Source organism: Pararge aegeria, chromosome 24 (assembly GCF_905163445.1).
Source record: "Pararge aegeria chromosome 24, ilParAegt1.1, whole genome shotgun sequence".
Lineage (NCBI taxonomy): Eukaryota > Metazoa > Arthropoda > Insecta > Lepidoptera > Nymphalidae > Pararge > Pararge aegeria.
Genome location: NC_053203.1, coordinates 4,993,976 through 5,014,943, shown reverse-complemented (window position 1 = coordinate 5,014,943; position 20,968 = coordinate 4,993,976). Strand labels below are relative to the sequence as shown.

The 20,968-nt window shown below is 36.1% G+C and overlaps 2 protein-coding genes across 5 annotated transcripts in view; one reads left to right on the top strand and one right to left on the bottom strand.

The window, feature by feature from the left end:
* LOC120634534 (dihydropyrimidinase) overlaps positions 1-7,874 on the top strand; it is an 80,637-nt gene extending 72,763 nt beyond the window's left edge. For both annotated transcript variants that reach the window (XM_039905218.1, XM_039905217.1), the window contains exons 8-14: positions 456-564; positions 1,670-1,818; positions 3,391-3,578; positions 5,346-5,430; positions 5,717-5,854; positions 6,173-6,295; positions 7,437-7,874. In XM_039905218.1, the coding sequence (XP_039761152.1) occupies positions 456-564; positions 1,670-1,818; positions 3,391-3,578; positions 5,346-5,430; positions 5,717-5,854; positions 6,173-6,295; positions 7,437-7,516 (872 nt within the window). In that variant the 3' untranslated portion in view covers positions 7,517-7,874. The remainder of the gene's footprint in view (positions 1-455; positions 565-1,669; positions 1,819-3,390; positions 3,579-5,345; positions 5,431-5,716; positions 5,855-6,172; positions 6,296-7,436) is intronic.
* Positions 7,875-16,543: 8,669 nt separating this feature from the next.
* The window catches only part of LOC120634662 (protein pangolin, isoforms A/H/I/S), a 240,640-nt gene continuing 236,215 nt past the window's right edge, over positions 16,544-20,968 (bottom strand). For all 3 annotated transcript variants that reach the window (XM_039905394.1, XM_039905396.1, XM_039905395.1), the window contains exon 12: positions 16,544-20,786. In XM_039905394.1, the coding sequence (XP_039761328.1) occupies positions 20,426-20,786 (361 nt within the window). In that variant the 3' untranslated portion in view covers positions 16,544-20,425. The remainder of the gene's footprint in view (positions 20,787-20,968) is intronic.

Below are 20,968 nucleotides of genomic sequence, written 5' to 3'. Positions count from 1 at the left end.
TCAAGCTTTACCCATAAAAATTTAACATAGTACATAAGTTTACAAAATTAATTAAAATGCAATTAAAATAAATACATAAATTTGGAAAGATATATGTCATAAATAAATGAATTAAAAACTAGATGTTTTTTTTTTTTCAAACGTTAAATTCGATAACAAAAATGAAACATATTATGATAATACAAACAACGTGGCAAGCATCATAGACAAGTTAAGTTTGAGGTTCCCAATATCAACCGATTGGTGAAAGGTAACTGTATCGCGCGTGCAATCCAGTGATGTCTAGCGCCATGAAATTCATCTCAGCAGCCACGACCACTCTGCCAAGAGTGCACGACTAAGAAGAAGAAGAACTGTATGCCCAGGAATCTTCTTTGATAAGGCGTTACCTACTTAGGCATTGCCTAGATTGTCGTTAGTGAAAACGTTCAAAACAGTGTTATATATTGTTTCAGGTTCTCACTACAAGAACGCTTGCTTCCGCCACGCGGCTGCGCACGTACTTTCTCCGCCCCTTCGCTCCGACCCCTACACCCCCGAGGCGATCATAGAGGCACTTGCTGTGTAAGCTACTTATTTTATTACTAGCTTTATTACTCGAATAGCATCCTTGATGAAAAGAACGTGGGTAACCAGTAACGTTCTGAAAGCACTAATAAATCGATACGACTCTCCAATTTACAAGTTGTATATTAAACTCCACGTAGGGCTGCCTGGACGCAGACATTTTAATTTGTAACTTTCTTTTTATATTGCATATTAATATTTAATGTAAGGTTTTTTTTGATTTAGTGTAGTGTGTAGTGATGGGTCATAGATACCAAATAAATAAATAAATTACTACCTCGTTGGTCTAGCATGTTTGACTGTGGATACCCGCGTTGCCCAATGAGTAACAACCAATCATGTCAAGCTTTTTATATTACGTATTCAAGTCCGGTTGGCGCAGAGGGCAGTGTCCCTGCTTTCTGAGTCCAAGACCGTGGGTTCAATTCTCACAACTAGAAAATAATTCTATGATGAACATGAATGTTTTTCAGTGTCTGGATGTTTATCTGTATTTTATAAGTATTTATGCATATTATTCTTAAAATTATTCATCAGTCATCTTAGTACCACAAGCTAACAAAGTTAACAAAGTTATAACACAAGCTACGCTTACTTTGGGGCTATATGACGGTGTGTGTATTGTCTGTTGTAATTGGATAGTTAAGTATTCCCAGTCGATATTGATATATTTCAAACATATATATAAAAATTACAAAGTGTTCTTTTTTTTTTGCTACATACTCTGGTTAAGGTTCGAATTATTTATAAGTGTTGGTATTGGTGCCATTCAGCAGTGTGTCATTTATTTAGTTTAGCCAATTTGAAGCGGTTATACCGCCACTTGTCGGTCGCCAGAGCCTCATCGGTTAGACGGCAGGGTGCACTACGTGCAGGTGAGGTTGGCATTTTGGGAGGCTGACTGGTAACTAGCCTCCCACTTCCACCCCTACGGTGCTGGAATGGCGACCCCGCACCGGTAAACCGGCAGCGTAGGTCGGCCCCCAACAAGTGGACAGATGACATGCGAGTCGCTGGGAGCCGCTGTAGATGTCCAGCAGTGGACGTCGATTGGTCGACATGATGATGATGCGATATTTGAAACACGTTTCCTGTTTTCTAGTGACGACCTGCAGCTGATCGGCAGTGATAATTGCACCTTCAATGAGAAAGACAAAGAGAGGGGAAAGGACGACTTCTCCAAGATACCCAACGGTGTCAACGGCGTCGAAGACCGCATGGCCGTGCTATGGCAGAAAGCTGTTAACTCAGGTACCGATGTTAAAATCAAGCCTACAAACTCACACACACTAAAAACACTACAAACACTACAAACAGCCTCGGAACTGGTTTTAGTTTACCGGATTTTTTTTTGGTTAATAACCGGTTTATTTTAATGTTCTGCGTTTTAACGGTTAAATGAACGGTTTGGCGGCCGACTGGCGCAGTGGGCAGCGACCCTGATTTCTGATTCTTAGGCCGTGTGTTCGATTCCCAAAACTGGAAAATGTGTGATGAACATGATTGTTTTTCAGTGGCTGGGTGTTTTTCTGTATATTATAAGTATTTATGTGTATTATATTCATAAAAATATTCAACAGCTATCTTAGTATCCATAACACAAGCTACGCTTACTTTAGGTCTAGATGGCGATGTGTGTATTGTCGTAGTATATTTATTTATATTTTTAATTATTTAATGATTGAGTAATCCTAGCTGATATTAACAATCGACTTACCAGAAATGGACATAAATTAGTGATGATTAGAGTTCTGCACTTTTCGCATATCGTCTGCGAAAAGTGCAGAACTCCTTTGTGGGGTTGAGTATACGCTTTTACAACATGATTCCTAAGGTAATTCTTGACCTAACAATACATAAATTAAAAAAAATTGTAAAAACATCTAATACAGTGAGGTTACTATACAAAGAATTCCTTAATGACAAGGTAATCCTAATTCCTTAATGTAAACTTTGATGTTGGAAAAGAGCAACTACTGAGTTTCTTACCGGCTCTTCTCGGTAGAATCTGCTTTCCGAACCGGTGGTAGAGTCACTACAAACATACATACTTGACGTTTCAATAATATATGTACGTAGTAGTGCTTATAAAGTAGGCCTACTTGAAATCCCCTAAAAAAAGAATGATAATAATATGAATTACCGTACTTGCAAAGAAGATTGCAAGTGTACAGAGCAAGATCTTATAAAATAAAGTTAATACTAAGCCACAATCAACCACGAATGGCATGCAAATGTTTTGAAAAAAATTTCAATCGATAGAGTGAAATTAAATAAAAACCGGTTCTGTTTAACCGGGTAAAAAAAACGAAACCGAAACCTTAACCGAAATGATTCCAATACAGGGCTAAATGACTGAAATTTTTACCGGTTTCCGAGCACTGGTTTCAATTGCTCGGTACTCTCGAAGATTTTTTTTTACAAAACAAAACTAGATACTCCAAAAATATTTCCTTCAACGCACAATGTGCCATCGCCAGGCCTTATGGACACGTACCAGTTCGTAGCGGTGACCAACGCCAACGCAACGTTACTTATCCTCCTAGGAGGTGTTGTAAAAAAATGTGCTTTAACCCGCCATGTACCGTCCCCAGGCCTGATGGACCCGTGCCAGTTCGTAGCGGTGTCCAACGCCAACGCAACGTTACTTATCCTCCTAGGAGGTGTTGTAAAAAAATGTGCTTTAACCCGCCATGTACCGTCCCCAGGCCTGATGGACCCGTGCCAGTTCGTAGCGGTGACCAACGCCAACGCAGCGTTACTCATCCTCCTAGGAGGTGTTGTAAAAAAAACGTGCTTTAACCCGCCATGTACCGTCCCCAGGCCTGATGGACCCGTGCCGGTTCGTGGCGGTGACCAGCACCAACGCGGCGCGTATCTTCAACCTGTGGCCGGCCAAGGGGCGAGTGGCGGTGGGCAGCGACGCCGACGTGGTGGTGTGGGACCCGCAGCTTGAGCGAACCATCTCCGCCGCGACGCACCACCACGCCCTCAACTTTAACATATTCGAGGTAAGCTCTTACATCACCCACTGGTGGGGTTACTAGTGTTGCCAGTGGCGTGCATATATGCACAAAAGCACTGCTTACCATAAAATTGATATTTAGCTCTTGTAATAGGAAGATTTTTGTCATTTATGCAATTTTCCTGATGTTGTAAGAAATCCAGTGCACGCCACTGAGTCTTGCTAGCCGAATAGCCCCGCCCAGATAGGGAAGCGGTAATAGCCTAGTGGACTTCGACTTAACTTTCGGGGGGCGAGTTCGAACCCATTTATTTATTTTATTTTATTTAAACTCTTTATTTGTACACCACTACACAGTTAGGAAAATAAAGGACGAATAGAGAGAAACACAAAAAACTGGAGTAGAATACAAAAGGCGGCCTTATCGCTTAAAAGCGATCTCTGCCAGGCAACCATAGGATTAGGAGACAACAAGAGCAAGAACAAAAAGGTGGTGTAAAAATATCCCAGTTATGTGCGTTTTAAGTAATTAAAATATCACTTGCTTAAACGGTGAAGGAAAAAATCGTGAGGAAACCTGCATGCCTGAGAGTGTCCCATGTTCTCGAAAGGCATGCGGAGTCCACCACTCCGCATGCGGGTGGAAACCCGTGGCCTGCAGTGGGCCCGTAATGATAGGAAATTCGTAACCTTCGCCTTAATTCTTTGTTTGCGAAGTAGACTAGGTTCTTATAACACTGTAGGTTATTTTCCTTCGAACATCAACAATCTCTTAAATCTATCCGATATTTAAATAATTGAAGTTTGGTGTCCACCGATCCGCACTGGACCAGCGTGGTGGACTTTAACCTTTCTTATTATGGGAGGAGACCCTTTCCATGCAGTAGGCCGGTAATGGGTTGATATGATGATATTTATAAAAAAATCTTTACACTAAAAAGTAATCATAAAGGTTTAAATAAAAAGACAGTTTAGAGAAAATAGAGTTTTGTTATCTGTAGAATGTCCACACATAATGTAGATAAACTGGGTTACTGATATATGACGACAAAAAAAATAACCATGTATGTATATATATTCCTCCTGGCCGTATCCGGACCACAGCGACTCCTTCTAGCTACAATGATGAGCGTAACTGATGTACTCAAGAGGTTCAATCTCAAGTAATGCATGTACACTAGCGGTCATGTGTATACTATTGTGGTAATACTTTGGCTTTTCGAAACTACTGAGAATCAATACATTTATTTAAATAAATAAATATAATACGACAATACACACATCGCCATCTAGCCCCAAAGTAAACGTAGCTTGTGTTATGGGCACTAAGATGACTGTTCACGCCGTTCATCACACTCGACGCTAGATGGCGTCATACGGACAATAGTGACAAGACAATGATCATAATAAGTTAATTGGTGACATTTAACATATGACATCTGACAGATGACATTTGACAGTGTTCGTTTTAGTTCAGCTGCTGGAAATGAGTCAGTGATTTTCGAGTCTGTTACAATTTTAAACATTAAGAACAATTCCGAGTGCAAAGACATTATTAATTATTACTATACATTTTTCACGGGTAACTTTAATGTAGTTTTCAATGACTGATGAATAATTTACATAAATACTTATAATATACAGATAAACACCCAGACACTGAAAAACACTTATGTTCATCACACAAACATTTTCCAGCTGTGGGAATCGAACCCACGGCCTTGGGCTCAGAAAGCAGGGTACGCGTACTTTGGGGCTACATGACGGTGTGTTTATTATCTTAATATATTTATATATTTTATTTTTGTTTCAGGGCACACACGTCGTCGGGAGCCCTCAGTACGTTATAGTTAACGGCCGAGTCTGTCTAGACGACGGAGAGTTAAGAGTTGCTGAAGGTGATTTAACAATTAACAGTTAAATATTGATGTTAGGACTGTATCTGATTTCTTTAAGCAAAAACTATTAGCGTTTCGATTCCACAGATAAGTCTCAGAGACAGTAAATAATGTACCTCTAAATCTTCGGAAGTATTATTTTTGTTCTTTATTTATTTAGGAGTTTTCTACTCAACAAGAATGTCATACCCCCATCGCATAAATCAATTAAAAAATTGGAAGGAGCATTAAATAACATAAATTACTTGAAGTACGGATATTCATATAACTTGTTTTCAAACGTCAGGTCTTGGAAAATTCCTGCCTACTCCCGCGAACTCCCCTTACGTTTATGGAGGGAAGGCACCCTCCACTCCACAGTCTACTACTCTTCACTACGCGCCCGACTCGTCGCCCGCCAGGGTCACTAATGGAACACCTACCGGTAAGTGCTCGTCAAAAAAATTTTCACACACTTTAAACATTCATTAATTATACATATAATATATTAATTAAACATTCATTCACTCATTAGTGTAAATCAGTTGTAAAAACGGTTATAAGCGGAATTAATTTCATTTCATTTCAATTTCAACTTAATTACAATTTTAACTCCATTCCAATTTCAACTGCATTTCAATTTCAACTTCATTTCAATCTGAGATTATGGCGATAACTACATACAAAACTAAAGATGCGAGGGTTCCAAACGGGTGTTCTTTTTGTTATCACCATCTCACATTGTCATTTGAAAATATTTCAGAGTTAGACCTGGTGAACAAACAGCTAGATGGTCTGTCGGTGTCTGGTTGCAGCACCCCGACGGGCCGCAAGATGCGAGAACCCGGCCAGAGGAACCTGCAGAACTCCACCTTCTCCATCAGCAGTGAGTATTCTACCAATGGCATCATTGCAGCTAATCCTATATTCTCACTCTCTTGGCAGGGAACTCTAGTTACACTCCCCTTTATTCAAATATAGTATGTTATGGTACATACACCATCAATACTTATAATTTAGTAATAAAACACATGAAGCCCAGCATGCACCCCTAACGTTTCTAAGTTATGTGCGTTTTTAAGTAATTAAGTATCACTTGCTTCAACGGTAAAGGAAAATGTCGTGAGGAAACCTGCATGCCTGAGTGTTCTGCATGATTTCAAAGGTTTGTGGAGTCCACCTATCCTCACTGGGCCAGCGTGGTGGACTATGGCCTTCATCCTTTCCCATTGTGGGAAAAGACCCGTGCCCTGTAGTAGACCGGTATGGGTTGATATGATGATGATGATAAACACACAGACACACAAAACATCCATGCTCATCTCAGAAACATTTTCCCATTGCGGGAATCGAACTTTCAGCCTCGGACTCAGAAAGAAAACCCACAGAAAATCACTCTACCACCGGTTCGGAATGCAGATTAAAAGTCGCCGGCAAAAAATAAGCATTAACACTCTACATAAACTTTTTAAAACCATTTAATTGTTTAATTGGTTTTTAAAAGTTATTAATTATTTCTTAATTGGTTTTAGAAAGAATATGTAGAGCGTTAATGCTTATTTTATTTCCGGCTTCTTTTAAACTGCCTTCCGAACCGGTGGTAGGAGTCATTACAAACACAGTTTTAAAGTTGTAAAAAGGTCTACCTAATCCATATTAATATTATAAATGCGAAAGTGAAACTGTTTATTTGTTTCTTTGTTTGTTATATTAGACTCAGACGTTGAACTGATCCCGATGAAATTTGGCACACAACCTGCACACTTGCATCCTGGATATGGACATAGAATATTATTTCTCCCGGAAAAGCTGCTAGTAAAAGTTACCCAAAAAAATTGCATTTGTTACATATGCATGCTTGACCGCTTAACTTATTGCGGTGAAATAGTTTGTATCCTGGAGCCGGCCAAGGCATATTATACTATAGGAAAATAAAGAAGCCTGTAGGATTTTTAACATGCCAAAATAAACTCTGCCAACAGTAAATGAATATTGAATATAAAAAAAAACTTATTTTCACATTACAGAGGAGGTAGAAGGCCTGGACACGAAGACATCTGTGCGGGTGCGAAATCCCCCTGGCGGCAAATCGTCCGGCCTGTGGTAAACAGCACCGGGACATGACAGGCACGTGACCGGCACGCAACCGGACCGGATAGCTTGCGGCGCTAGTTATGCTTGTTTGTGGAAAAATTTCATTATTATTACGTCATATAATCGTTTTATTTATTCAGTGATATAGCAGTGGTATCCTAATTGGATATTTAATTTGATTCTATTTTGGATGAAATTAAACAATATCTATGAAACTCCATCCATCTGCAATTACGTTATACCTACGCTCCGCAGCTTATTGTGTTTTTTGTCATACTGACGGTTTGTCAAAATTCAAAAATCATTTATTTCAAGTAGGCCTAATATAAGTACTTTTGAAACGTCAAGTATGTCTGTGTGTAGTGACTATACCACCGGTTCGGAAGGCAGATTCTACCGAGAAAAAGCTGGCAAGAAACTGAGCATTTTATATTTTAACAACTGCTCTTTTCCAACATAAACAATTTACATTTTATATTTTAACATTCATTTTTCTAACTTGTGAGAGATGAAAGCGGAGCAGGATGCTTCGAAGCAACCTTGTCATTAAGAAATTCATCAATTGTATAGTGCCCTCATAATGTCATAATTTCTTTATGATGACTTAAAATATACTATAATAGACATAATGTCTTTATGATGACAAAAAGTCATAATGAATTTATCAAAGTGCCATTTTGGCACTGTCACCTACTGTCACCCACAGCTATCTAAAAAAGTCGCCGTCACTTCACCAACACACCTTCGTATGAGGAAACTATATTTCACCATAGTGTCGTCGCTATAATTTACGTTCTTGCATATATTATCATAGCATTTAAAGTGAAAAATAAGTTACTGTGTCACAAGAACATAATGAGCGGTGGCCATAAATATATCTAAAAGATTTGACCTTGATCCAACAAACTGAATATGAATATTTTTTCACAAACTAAACGCATTTGTGTTTGAGCTTCGATGCGTTCAGGAACCAATGTTAGGATTTAAATGTTACTTGACTTTTGCTAACATAATTTTTTATGTCTTTAATATGCTTAGTCTAAATTAAAAAGAAGATAAACAAGTGTTCGGGTTTTCTCTCAAAAACCCGTTTTTTCATTGCACGACTTTCTTAATACAAACAATTAAATAATTAAACCTTTCAGAAAAAAAGAACTTAATTTTTGTCTTAGTTAAAAAGCAAAAAAAACTATTTACAGTTGCATACTATAACAACACTTCCAAAGTAATAACTAAAAGGTAAGAACTTTTTAACGTTATTTAGCTAAGAGACGAGAGCTCTTCATAGTAACATAGCGCGGCTCTATTCCATTGTGTTAAGAACTATTTTTAAATGAACCTGTTTCTTGTTTAAGCAGCAAACTTGAGTAACTATGGACGCCATGAAATATTATGTTAGCACCAAGTTTTATATTATGTTAGAATGCTTAGCGTTTAGTGCATGTATTTACTATTTCTAAATAATGTATTTAATTATTTATTCAGTTATCTACTCTATAGACTGAGTCCTCACAGAGTTTGTTTAAACTAGAAATGTTTACTAAACTATATTGATATACTAAACCTGAATATACACAGTTTTGACGTGAATAACTAGTACTGAGCCTTTGACATTGGAAAACACTCAAACACAGTGACAGTAAGTTGACGTCAATTTTGACACTTCTAGTATGAAGTAACTTCGAATTGATACAATATAAATTTTATTCGTAATTAGTTACCATTTCATTGAAGGTAGCGTAATACGGTAAAATAAAACGTAATTTGAGTGCGCATTTCAGTTTTTGTTTACATGTTTTAAGCTATGTTATTAGTAACGACGTAAACGACGGAAAAAATAAAATGTAATTAAATTTCATACTTTGTTGACATACCTTATGATTTACATACCATATGACCTTGTATGTGTTTAAAATTTAGAAGGAAATGGAAACGCTCAGAAGAAACTTATTTAATTTTAAAAAAGGAAACTGTGTATCTTTGCATATTTATATCAATGCTTAACTGTTTAAAATATATTATTTTATTATTAATTAGTCAAATTAGCGTAATTGAAAGTTTTTCATATTAATAATCACTCAACAAATTTTCGTAACTGGACTCTAAAATCGTGTATCCATTACGCACGATGTTGCGTGCAGGTATGACGTCACATTTGTGTGCAAGTTACTTGCGAGCAAGTTATTCTAAGTGTTCACTTGCACGCAAGACAGTTGGTTGGTTTGATTGCCAGTTAAAAATTACTTACCTGAAGCCTACATACGTATTAACTCAAGCTTCAGTCAGTAACGTCTTTTTTGACGGATATTATAGTTGTGTCAAAATGTGACGTCACAAGATTGCATTTTTTGCATAGTTGCGATTGGAATGTCTCACGGAATCAAGGCAATGTATTTAATTGACCAACATTGTAGAATGTGTAATTTTATAAAGTTTAAAACAATAATACCTGTAACTCTTATAAGTTACACCTCTGCAGGGGTAGGTTTCGGCGCGAAAACATTTCAGCCAATAAAAACGCATGACATTTACAAACGTACAATCCTTATTGGCTGTTGCTGCTTACTTTGACTTAATACTCTTTTTGATTTTTAAATCTTAACGTATAGCAGCAAAGTATGTATTTCATAGTTATTTACAATTATATTGACTCTGTTATGATATGACAGCCTTGTTGTTATATTTAATATCTTATCTTTAAGCAACAAGGTCTGAATTTTATTAGTGTTTCTAGGATAACTCAATTCTGCGCTAACGAATATAGTTTATGTAACTTATAAGAGTGGTAATTCGTTTTTAGAAAATATCTTAACTTAATAGAAACTCTCAAAATCATGCTATCTCTTTCTGCAGGAACGGGATAGCATTTGTTTTGTTGGGTTTAGATATTTAACTAGAAATAAATTAAACACTGGTGACAAATCTACTACTAGTAAGAATTATTCGTTTGTCAATAAGAAAAGTTTATACCATTTATATATTTCACAGATATCTTTATAGATATCTGTGAAATATGTATTAGGAGTGCAATATATATACAATTTTTGTAATATTATTTATATAGACAAAGTTGACATAACAATTTAATTTCTAGTGCATTTAACTATTTATATAATACATTTACAAGTACTTTATAAAATTTCACATTGTAGTGTTTAAAAGTCGTCATATTTAATATCTTTATTCCCATAGGTGTCAAAAATATTCAATAGCGTATAAGGAAATAAAAATTCAAAGTTAAACTTTTTAGCATTTCTTTTTTTATAATATTTGAATTGACTGGACACGCGTAGCGTTGCTTGTTTCAGCTTGTAGCCCAATTTAATTATCCTGTTATTATTCTAGCATGACTGCAAGCATACAAAATTGAAATTGCAACGCTTAATTTACATTTTTATTAAGATTTTACCTTCTTATATATTATTGTTTCTCACATTTTATCACACCATATTTTGTTATATAGTCTTTCTAACATACGAAGACAGTTTGGTTCCGTTTTTTGTTGTGTATACGGTCAGGGGCCTTACTATTACCAATTAAAGTAATAATATTAAAATTATTTTGATATTTTGTCACAGAATTGTAATAATAATTAGTTTTTGGACGTCACATTATGCCAAGGTGGCGCGCTTTATTGTACGTATTCTCGTATTATTTGTTTGACGACCTCCCTGGCGCAAAGGTGAGCGCTATAAATGTAAGTGGGAGGTCCCTGGTTTGATTTCTGGCAGGGGCAATTTGGAAATTTATAATTTTTGAATTTTCTCTGGTCTGGCCTGGTCCGGCTTTGGCCGTGACCCGTGACCCCCCTACCGACAAAGACGTGCTAAGCGATTTAGTGTTCCGGTGCGATGTCGCGTAGAAACCTATTAGAGCCATAGCACATGGCGTATTTTATACGCGCAGGCGACGCACAGATGACGCGCGTATACGCGCTTCATACGTGATTTGAACGCAACCTTCTAACCTTAAGCACACGGGGCGATCGTGAAACGCGCCTCTACTGCGCGTATACGCGCTGTAGTCGCTCGTAGCTTTTGCGTTTTGATCAGAAACTCCTCGAATTCAGTGTTATCGAATGTCATATCCGTCATTCCAAGAACTTTTTTTGTATCTAAAACCGGAGTTAACTCGCCAAAATACAGTAATGAGATCATGTATATCGGCAGAAGAACGTTTACTCATCACATTGAGGTAAGAAAACAACCAGTATTTATTTATTTATTATGTACCTATTTATTTATTGACCAGTTACAGTTCTAAATCAATCTTAAAAAGACAAGTGCACTTTGATTATTAATAAGAGAATAAGATTTATTTATTCAATATCATCATACATGTCAGATATGATATCGGAGTCATTTGTAACCGATTCATTGCTATCCCCATTTAGGAGTGAACTGCCAGATTCATTTCTTGACGCTGATTGATTACTAGGATATTGTATAATGTAAACGCAACAATCAGCGTCTACGGCGCTGAAGACGCGCGTTCCTAATACGCGCGTCGTCTGCGCGTTAAAAATACGCCGTGTGCTTACGCTCTTAGGGATTAGTATGACTACCATACTCCGTAACAGGTTAGCCTGCTACAATCTTAGACTGCATCATCACTTACCACCAGGTGTGATTACAGTCAAGGGACTAACTGTAGTGGACTAAAAAAAAGGAGTATTGTTTTGGCATCCTGAGCACCGTACACACATAAGCTCGTTAACACACTCGTACCCAAAAACCGAGAGTGAACTGTCTCGTATATATGGAATGACTATACATTATTGCAATTAATAATTAATCAACGAATGAATCGATCATGTTAAGTATTTAATTTATATAATTAATATTATTTTTGTGTACAAAAATAACACTGTACTTATTTATAATTTGATTACGAATTATTGCGCGAGCAATGTTTTAAGCCAATTTTATTATTCGCTTACGTTTTTCTCCAAATGAAACGTTATTGACGTAGACTCTCAGTATATTATTATTATTATTACTATTATGTTTAAGCTGCAATAGTTATGTTGTGTAATCTTTTAATTAGACGTTTTACGCACTTTAAACAAGAATTTTATATAGCATCTTCAGAATTAAATTTATCTAAAACCTTTTGTTTTAGATAAATTTAATTGTAACAACGTGGTGAGTCTATGATCTAAATTCCCCTTAGATATGGGAGGCCTTTGCCCAGCCGTGGGACATGGTTTGTTTTAATCTTGAGATGAATACTAAAATGAACGAAGCTTTTTTTTTTGAAGATGCTATGTTTAATTCAAATCCATTTACTCATGTTTGTATTTTAAAGCCCCTGCATAAATAGTTACGCCACATATTTATCGTTTGTTAAAATAAGTAAAATCAGATATGGCGTTCAAATAATGTAACTATAGTGACAAGTTTGAATGCATGTTTAACTCGGATCCACACTCTCCATGATAAGGCGAAGAGTTTTTGGCGAAGGTCAAATCAAGGATATCCACCAGTTTCAGTAGTATTAAGCAAATTCGGCTACACACTATGAACAACGTAGGATCTACAAATCCGATACATTACAGAATAGCAGTTTAAGAATAAAGCTGCCTCGTAGCTTCGATTCCCGAGTTGAGTTATGTAAAAAAACTCAGTACTACTCCGGAGTTAAAGAAACTGGTGGTGTGTTCATCCACGTTATTTCACTTATATGGTATGATTTTTTATAATTTTTATTAGTGTTTTTACATACACTTGGAGGAATTATCAATTTTATAAATTTAAAATGCATATAAAAATTTTCGGCACCGGCAGGATTTGAACCTGCGACTCTCTGGCAATCGCGGCCTGAGCGCTTTCTCCAATTAAGCTACGGCTCTGCTATCGTCGGTGCCGAAATTAGTTTATGCATTTCACATCAGTCTTATAGCGGCTAGCATCATCTAGTAGGAAACGTTGCAGTTTTTTATATGCATATTAAATTTATAAAATATATGGTATGATAACAACAAAAGACACAATTTTGCTTAAGGTTGCGAACAGCCTAAAATGTGGTATATTTTGTTTCAATAAATAAATAATAGATTCAGAGTAGCCGAAGCCCTCATTGCGCCACCCAATGCTTTGCTACCTGCAGCCGAAGTGGTTCCGGAGAGTGTGGAATCGGAGTTCCCAAATTTTTATATGACCAAAGATCTTAAATTTTCTAGAACGATACCCTACTGACTAGTGTTACTTAGTTTTGTAATCGGCATCACATACTGATGGGGTTTTTTAGTTTTTCTACGTCTGTTTCTCTATTCCCGCATTGTCACAAAATAAACAATGTAATCTCGATAATTTGTTTCATTTCCTTTATTTTGATAGTTTTACGATCCCGTAGAAGTGGTGAAAGCTTAGCGGTTAGGACTTCGGCCTTACTTTCAGTGGGACCAAGTTCGTTTTTTTTATAGTTATAATCGGTGGACCGAGCAGATGGCACACCTGATGGTTAGTGGAAAACCATCGCCTATAAACAGAGCAATACTTCAGAGGGCATGCCAGAAACATGCCCTACAAAGTCAGATTTACAAGCTTTATATTAAACTTCGCGTAGGGCAGCCTGGACGCAGAAATTCTAATTTGTAACTTTTTGTATATTGAATATTACAAAAAGTTACAAATTACATTAATATTTCATGTAAGTTTTTTTTTATTTAGTTTAATTTTTAAATTATTCTGTTATATAATAGTGTAGATGGATCATAGTTAACAAATAAAAATTAAATTATTATTATTTAGATTTATTGACGGCCGATTGGCGCAGTTTGCAGCGACCCTGCTTTCTGAGCCCAAGGCCGTGGGTTCGATTCCCACTACTGGAAAATGTTTGAAACAAATAATCCACATTGCGATCCTCGTGAATTCACTCAGAGCGCAACAATACAAATCACATTGCTCTGATATGACATTGAGGATGCGGAGGGCGCGCGTCATTGGTGCCTCTTTTAATAAATGTGTCCGCCCAATCCAGCAGTGTCGGCCGTCGCCTCCGCCTCACATATCCCTCGGGGACACACAACCTTACTTGCATTAGCACGTTCGGATTGTGTGTCCTACCTCGCATTACCTCTACAATATAAGCCACGAGTGTAAATTCCCTCCGTGCTCTCAGCTCTTTGTAACCCACCATGCCTAGTACAAATAATGTCGGATACATAAGGGGATAGAAGGGGTACACGCCATACATTCTTAAATATAAGTACCTAATAAATTTGTTTTGCACCCGCTCCAACATGTGGCTATATTTAGTTTCATTTGGGGCCCAAATGACTGCATTAGCTTCTAATTGACTCCTAACTAGTGCATTGTACAGAGCGGCGACAGCCTTCATATTGTTGAAACCACGAACCGCACGAAGCATGAAGCCTAGATTTCTATATGCTTTTTTACAGCATTTCATGATATGACTACGAAACGTTAGCCCAGTGTTGAAGTTAACGCCCAAGTCTCTCACCTCTACTACTCTTGATATCGGCTTTCCGTTAAATTTATAATCGAAAAGGAAGGGGGTATGTGACCGAGAGAAACTGATAACTGCACACTTTGAGTTGTTAAACTGTAGGTGGTTGTCTCTGCTCCACCTCAACACTCTCTCTACGTCCTTTTGTAGCCTTGCGCAGTAAGTCTTATCGCCAACCGTCAAAGATAGTTTAAGGTCGTCTGCAAACAACAAGCACTTAGCATTTTGAACCACTTTCGGTAGGTCGTTTATCATTATAATAAACTGAAGTGGTCCCAAGTTTCTGCCCTGACAACAGTGCGGCGTCGCACGGTCGTACCTTCCCTATTGTTAGATAATTACCTCTTTAATGTATTTTAGAATAGTTTTGGTTACCACTGGTTGTTATTAGTTAGGTTGTCAAAGAATATTAAATGTATATCCACCACTGCTACTACATGCTCTTATTTAAAGTTATACCTACTATCTCTCGATTGCGACGCCGCTCTGTGTGGCCATAGATTTTTTTATGTAGAACGCTGCACTGTGTGTGACGGCCGATATCATCATTTTCAATAAGAGCCTAGAACTTTATATAAACAGCATGCCCCATTGTTGGGTATAGATCTATCTAGGTATTTCATAATGCTAATATTAAAACTTAGAAGCTGCTGAAGACAGACTGATGCAAACATTCCTCACGCTTCCTAATGCAGTAACTTTCTCACGATTTGTCAATCGTTCGCAGTGACACAAAACGTCTAATATGACAGCGACAGTTGTTGGTTTAATAAGCATATAGTGAGCTTATAAAGTGACATATTAAATCAATGTAATTGCATAAAGATAGCTGGTTGACATCGGTAAGTAATAAAACGTCTAATTTGACAGCAACAGTTGTTCGTATACTCATAGAGACGTATTTTAGAGATTAATGGATTAAAAAATTGGTATCATTGGAATAAACTACTTTCCAACCTTACTTCATTATCATGACGACTCATGTCGCGGTTCATACACGCTCCAACAGGTGTCGCTTTGCATAAAAAAAACTTTATTTTACCATTTCGCCAGATTAGCTGAAAGTTCTAAGTCTTACATGAAGTTTCGCACATCGCGGGTGTTGAGACAACAATTATCTCAGTTTACCCTAGGAAATGGTGTGCGCACTATTTCGACAACGGTATAGCCATAAAGTAGGAAGCTGGCATAGAATGGTAAAATCCTCCTTTACGATTTATATAAAAATGTTTGGGTACGCAGTGCTTTTGTGCATGTATGAAGCGCACGCTACTAGGGTGTTAATATTATAATAAATACTTATGAATGCTTAAAGAAACTTTAAGTTTTTTTTTTCTTTAACTTAGGGTGGTTGGTGAAAAAGGTATTCTTTCATATTACCGACATGCCTTTTAACAGACTAGTAAAAAAGGCGAAGGTTTACATTACTGAATATTTTCACAGACTTATTCGCAACTCTAGGTCCATTTTGGATGTATTTTTTTAATCCGGTAGGAGTTAAACGGGAAGACCCATTCGGAATCATTGTTTTGAGTATGTTTTCAGGTTCACAATAAAATATACAAAATACAATTTTATGCTGTTTATTAAAATAATATTCGTTCAACTGAACACAAGACAATGGGTCCTGACCTAATAATTGAGTTCTCTAATTTGACAATTTTTCTCCTACGAAAAAAAAAAATAACCTAGCTCTGCGCAAGAGCCACTTTGTCTTTACCATCTTAACAATAAAAACAACCTATAAAATCTATCAACATAAAAGACCTTCAGAGGTATTCAAATAAACCAGTGTTACATTAAAATTTGGCACAGATTATTTATATAGCAGATAGGTTTTACTTGTCCTTTAATAACCCTGGCAATCTGTTTTAAGTTCTAAGATGGTTATTAGCACGGTAATGCATTTTTGAAAATATATATAATTTAACCGAATATGTAAAACGGTCCAATTATCTGTGCAAGCGGATAACGTCATTCCATTAAAAAAAGATGGTTTTTTGTTTAGACAAATCTACCTTAAAGTTTAAATTTACTTTATATCTCAAAATCACAAGCAAGTCGGAGTCTCAGAACTAAGTGTACAGACAATTCGACCGTTATAGATAAAATAAAAACATCTCCTATTTTTAGAACACATAATATCAAATTCCATATATAATTCTTTTCATTAAATTTTTAATTCAAATATCCTTAAAACGAATTTTACGGAAAATCTAATTAATATTTACTCAATAAAAAAACTACAGTACCCATAGTTATACAGTATTGCACAAGTTCATGCAAAATCAAGCCGTCGATAGATGAATTTTATAACTGTCAAATATTTGTAAAATAATAATCGATCTCAGTATTTTTTTGGTCACAAAATAAATCGATTTTTTGTTTTATTATTTATGAATTTTACTGTATTCAATATATGTAGATATTTCAATCACGTAGCACAATTTTTTTATTATATATATAAAAGTCATGGTTGATATTGCATTTAACAACGTTAAAATTCTTAATAATAACAATAAAATAACAAAAAGAAGTGCTGGACAAAACGAACCATCCAAGAACATTCCGAGGGTACTAATCTTCATCAATAATAATAATTAATAAATGCAATCATTTTTTTTCACCAAAAAAAATGTATACTAACCATTTCGCGAATTACAAATTTATTTACAAACGAGTTTTTATATACTCTGGGTGTGGTTATTGGTAAAAATTTAGTTTTTTTTTAACAATAACTAAATATGTTTTGTATGACATCGAAATTTATATTTATCTTCACTCATATCTTACCACTAAAATACACTGTGCACTGACCAAGCTGGTTTTGAATAAAAAAATTTGGACTACTGGATCCACATTTTACATTATCTATTTATTATTGAGTGTTTTTTAGTATTTTAAGGTATGAGTTTAGATAAAGCAGCGTTGTATTTATGTAACTGCACATAACTAGGTTAAATAACCTATATAATACGCCACAGTTTCATAACCCACTATTTTATATAACATATTAACTTTTTGAGTTTATTCAACTAATATTTTTTTAAACATCTTTTCATATCAATAATGTATATATGTATATGTAAGTAGAATAATACACTTAGGTCTAATATGACACAGTTAGATTATTCTAGACTTTATACATTTACACTGTGTACTTACAGATATACAGGGAAACAGTGTACCGACAGCATCCGATATTATATAATACTATTTGGATTATAAAATGTTTCAAATGCTAGTTCTATCTAAGTTCTTTTTAGAAATGAGGGTAGTTATTGATATTTTATTTTTATAAGTAAACGGATTATATAAGGATAAATTGCTAGTACTTCCGACTAGATTCGAACCTGCCCTTTAGTCATAAAGTTTGGAGGTTAAACACAAAGAACTTATGAATACGGACCGCTTTCTATACGGAATTGTGTGTATATGTAGAATTCGACCGATCAGATTGCTGAAAGATCTTGATTCCTAAATTTCTGATTGGTCTATTTTCTGATTTTTGCCTGTAAAACTCATCAACGAAAATAAGTCATAATTGAAGTCTTGAGAGGTCATTAGAAATTTACAGACATCTAGAAGTTTAAAACAACAAAATACTGTTTTGATTTTCTAGGTGTCTTTTAACTTAAAAACTTTGCATTTAGAAATTGTGTCAAAAAGTATCCGAGAACAAAAAAAATATACCTACTGCTAAGTAAAATACAGGAATCGAACCTGCTACTTAAGGAAGAAGTAAAATTGATACATATTTATAATGTTAATTTTTTTTTACAATGAACAATATTTTTATACAATTATGGCGTTAAGAGTATTTAGTTGTTAAGAAAAATGATTCTGGATACATCAAGATTGTGCTGCACTAATATTTTTTAAAATAGACGCCCTGAGACTAGTCGGATATACACAGACAAATTACTTATAACAACCGCTTACTTCTTTATGACTTTGAGTAAACATCGATTTAAACTCTTAAATAAGTATTATTTTTGCAAGAACACTGTCGGTACACCATCGTATATTAACTTCACTCATACAATGTGCCTAATCTAATCTACGACAGTCTAATAAATTCCGCACAACGGAAAAACAGGATCCCTTCGCAATACCTCCTTAACACTTAATTTATACACATGCGTGCCGCGAAGGGATATATTAAAAAACTAAAATCAATTTTTAAAACTACATGGAACCTTTATCTGGCCGTCAAGAAATTTAAATAGATTAGGATAAAAACCGTCCGTATTAAGAGAGCAGTAAAAGCGAAAATCACTCTGATTTGAGCTGTGTACAATTTGTCCGTGCATTGTCAAAAGTGTAATTATATGAACAAAATAATATTTGTGTATTTGCAATTTCAGCATAAATTATACTTCCTTAGGATAAAAAGCAGTCGATTATTGGAATTATTTCCTATTAAAAAACGACTATAATGACAATTCCATAAAAAAAAATCACTAAAGAGGTCAAGAATAAAAATCATTACTTACAGATAACTGTAAATCGTTTCCCAAACTGTGTCTAAACGGAAGTAAGCTAAAAAAACTTTCGGAATCAATGGAATGGACGATGGCACAGAAAAATGCGACTAGTACGAAATAAATTTGGGATGGATACAGAGAGAAAGTGTGGTTTTATATTAAAATGCACAATAATGACTTGATGTGGGCTCACAATTTTGAGATCAAATGATTGACTTAAAATCGGGACTTATTATAAAGTTGATGGATCTTATATTAAACGTCAATGTAGATAATATAATTCTCACAGAACACAATGATTTTAAGAAATACCACACATTTTGTTTATTACGTAAAATGCATTAGGCCATTCGAAAATAACTGAAAGAGAATCACTTCATGCTATTTTATATTGCATTCAACCGTGTGACTTTTTATAAAGTAAAAAATAAAATGGAAGCTGAGAAAATGTGGGTATTCCCTAAATATCACACGTAAACCCGTGTTTTATTAGCACCCGAAAAAACATCTGTAGCTATTGGTGAAACCAGTAAAAAACAGTTTCAATGGTACCTTGTTTTCACAACTACAAAAATACGACCCGTTTCCAAACCAGCGCAATAGATGGCGTTGCTTAATAATTCCGAAGTTTCACAACAGATGTCACTGTATTACCGTTTACTGAAAAAAGTTCCGTTATTCACTCTCTATATTAATTAATTATTAGTCTAATATAGTCTTTTTGAGAAATAAATACAAATCACGTAATTCAGTAAACAGCTAAACTTACTCAAATTAGACTCTATTACAATTCCAACTTTGTTAATTTCATTAGCGTCCATTGCGTGCGGTAAAATGTCCGAAAAAGTTAAAATCGTCATGGAGTGTAACGAGGCACCAGTTCTGAATTTAAATTTTCTCAAGGTCGGTTGGGGTTCAGTTGCGTCCGTGCCTTCAAGGGCGCCGGACGTGTTCCACCGTCACTATGACACCGATATCACTTCGTGTCCGGGCCGCGCTTGAGCCGCACGTGGCCACGACTGGGACGTTAGTTGGCCGACTGATAATGGATTGTTCGCGTCTCTCGGGTTCGTCCCCACTGGGTTTCTGGGGGGCGGAGGGGGGTCAGACGCAGGTGAGGCCAGGGAGGAGAGTGCACTGAGGCCTCCCGGACTCGAGGCCGAGTTGAGAGGAGTGTCAGCCTCGTCACTCGACGCGTCTGACAGCTCCTCGAGTTTGACATCCTCTTCAGAACAGGGGGACTGCGGCGTCGCCATCGGCAGGGGGACGGTCCCCGTGGCTGCTGCCAGGGCTTCCATGTAGCGCACGCACTTCTTCTTCCGCCTGGAAATTATTAAACACAACACAAATTAAACAAATGTAGGACTGAGATTAAACCTTTTGAATTTAGACTTGCGTGGAAGGTATCTCGATATATTAGAAATCCATCTGATACTCACGTTATAATCTAATCTAATATTTAGAATATTTAGGAAGGATTGTGATCGTCTCCTATCCTAATACGA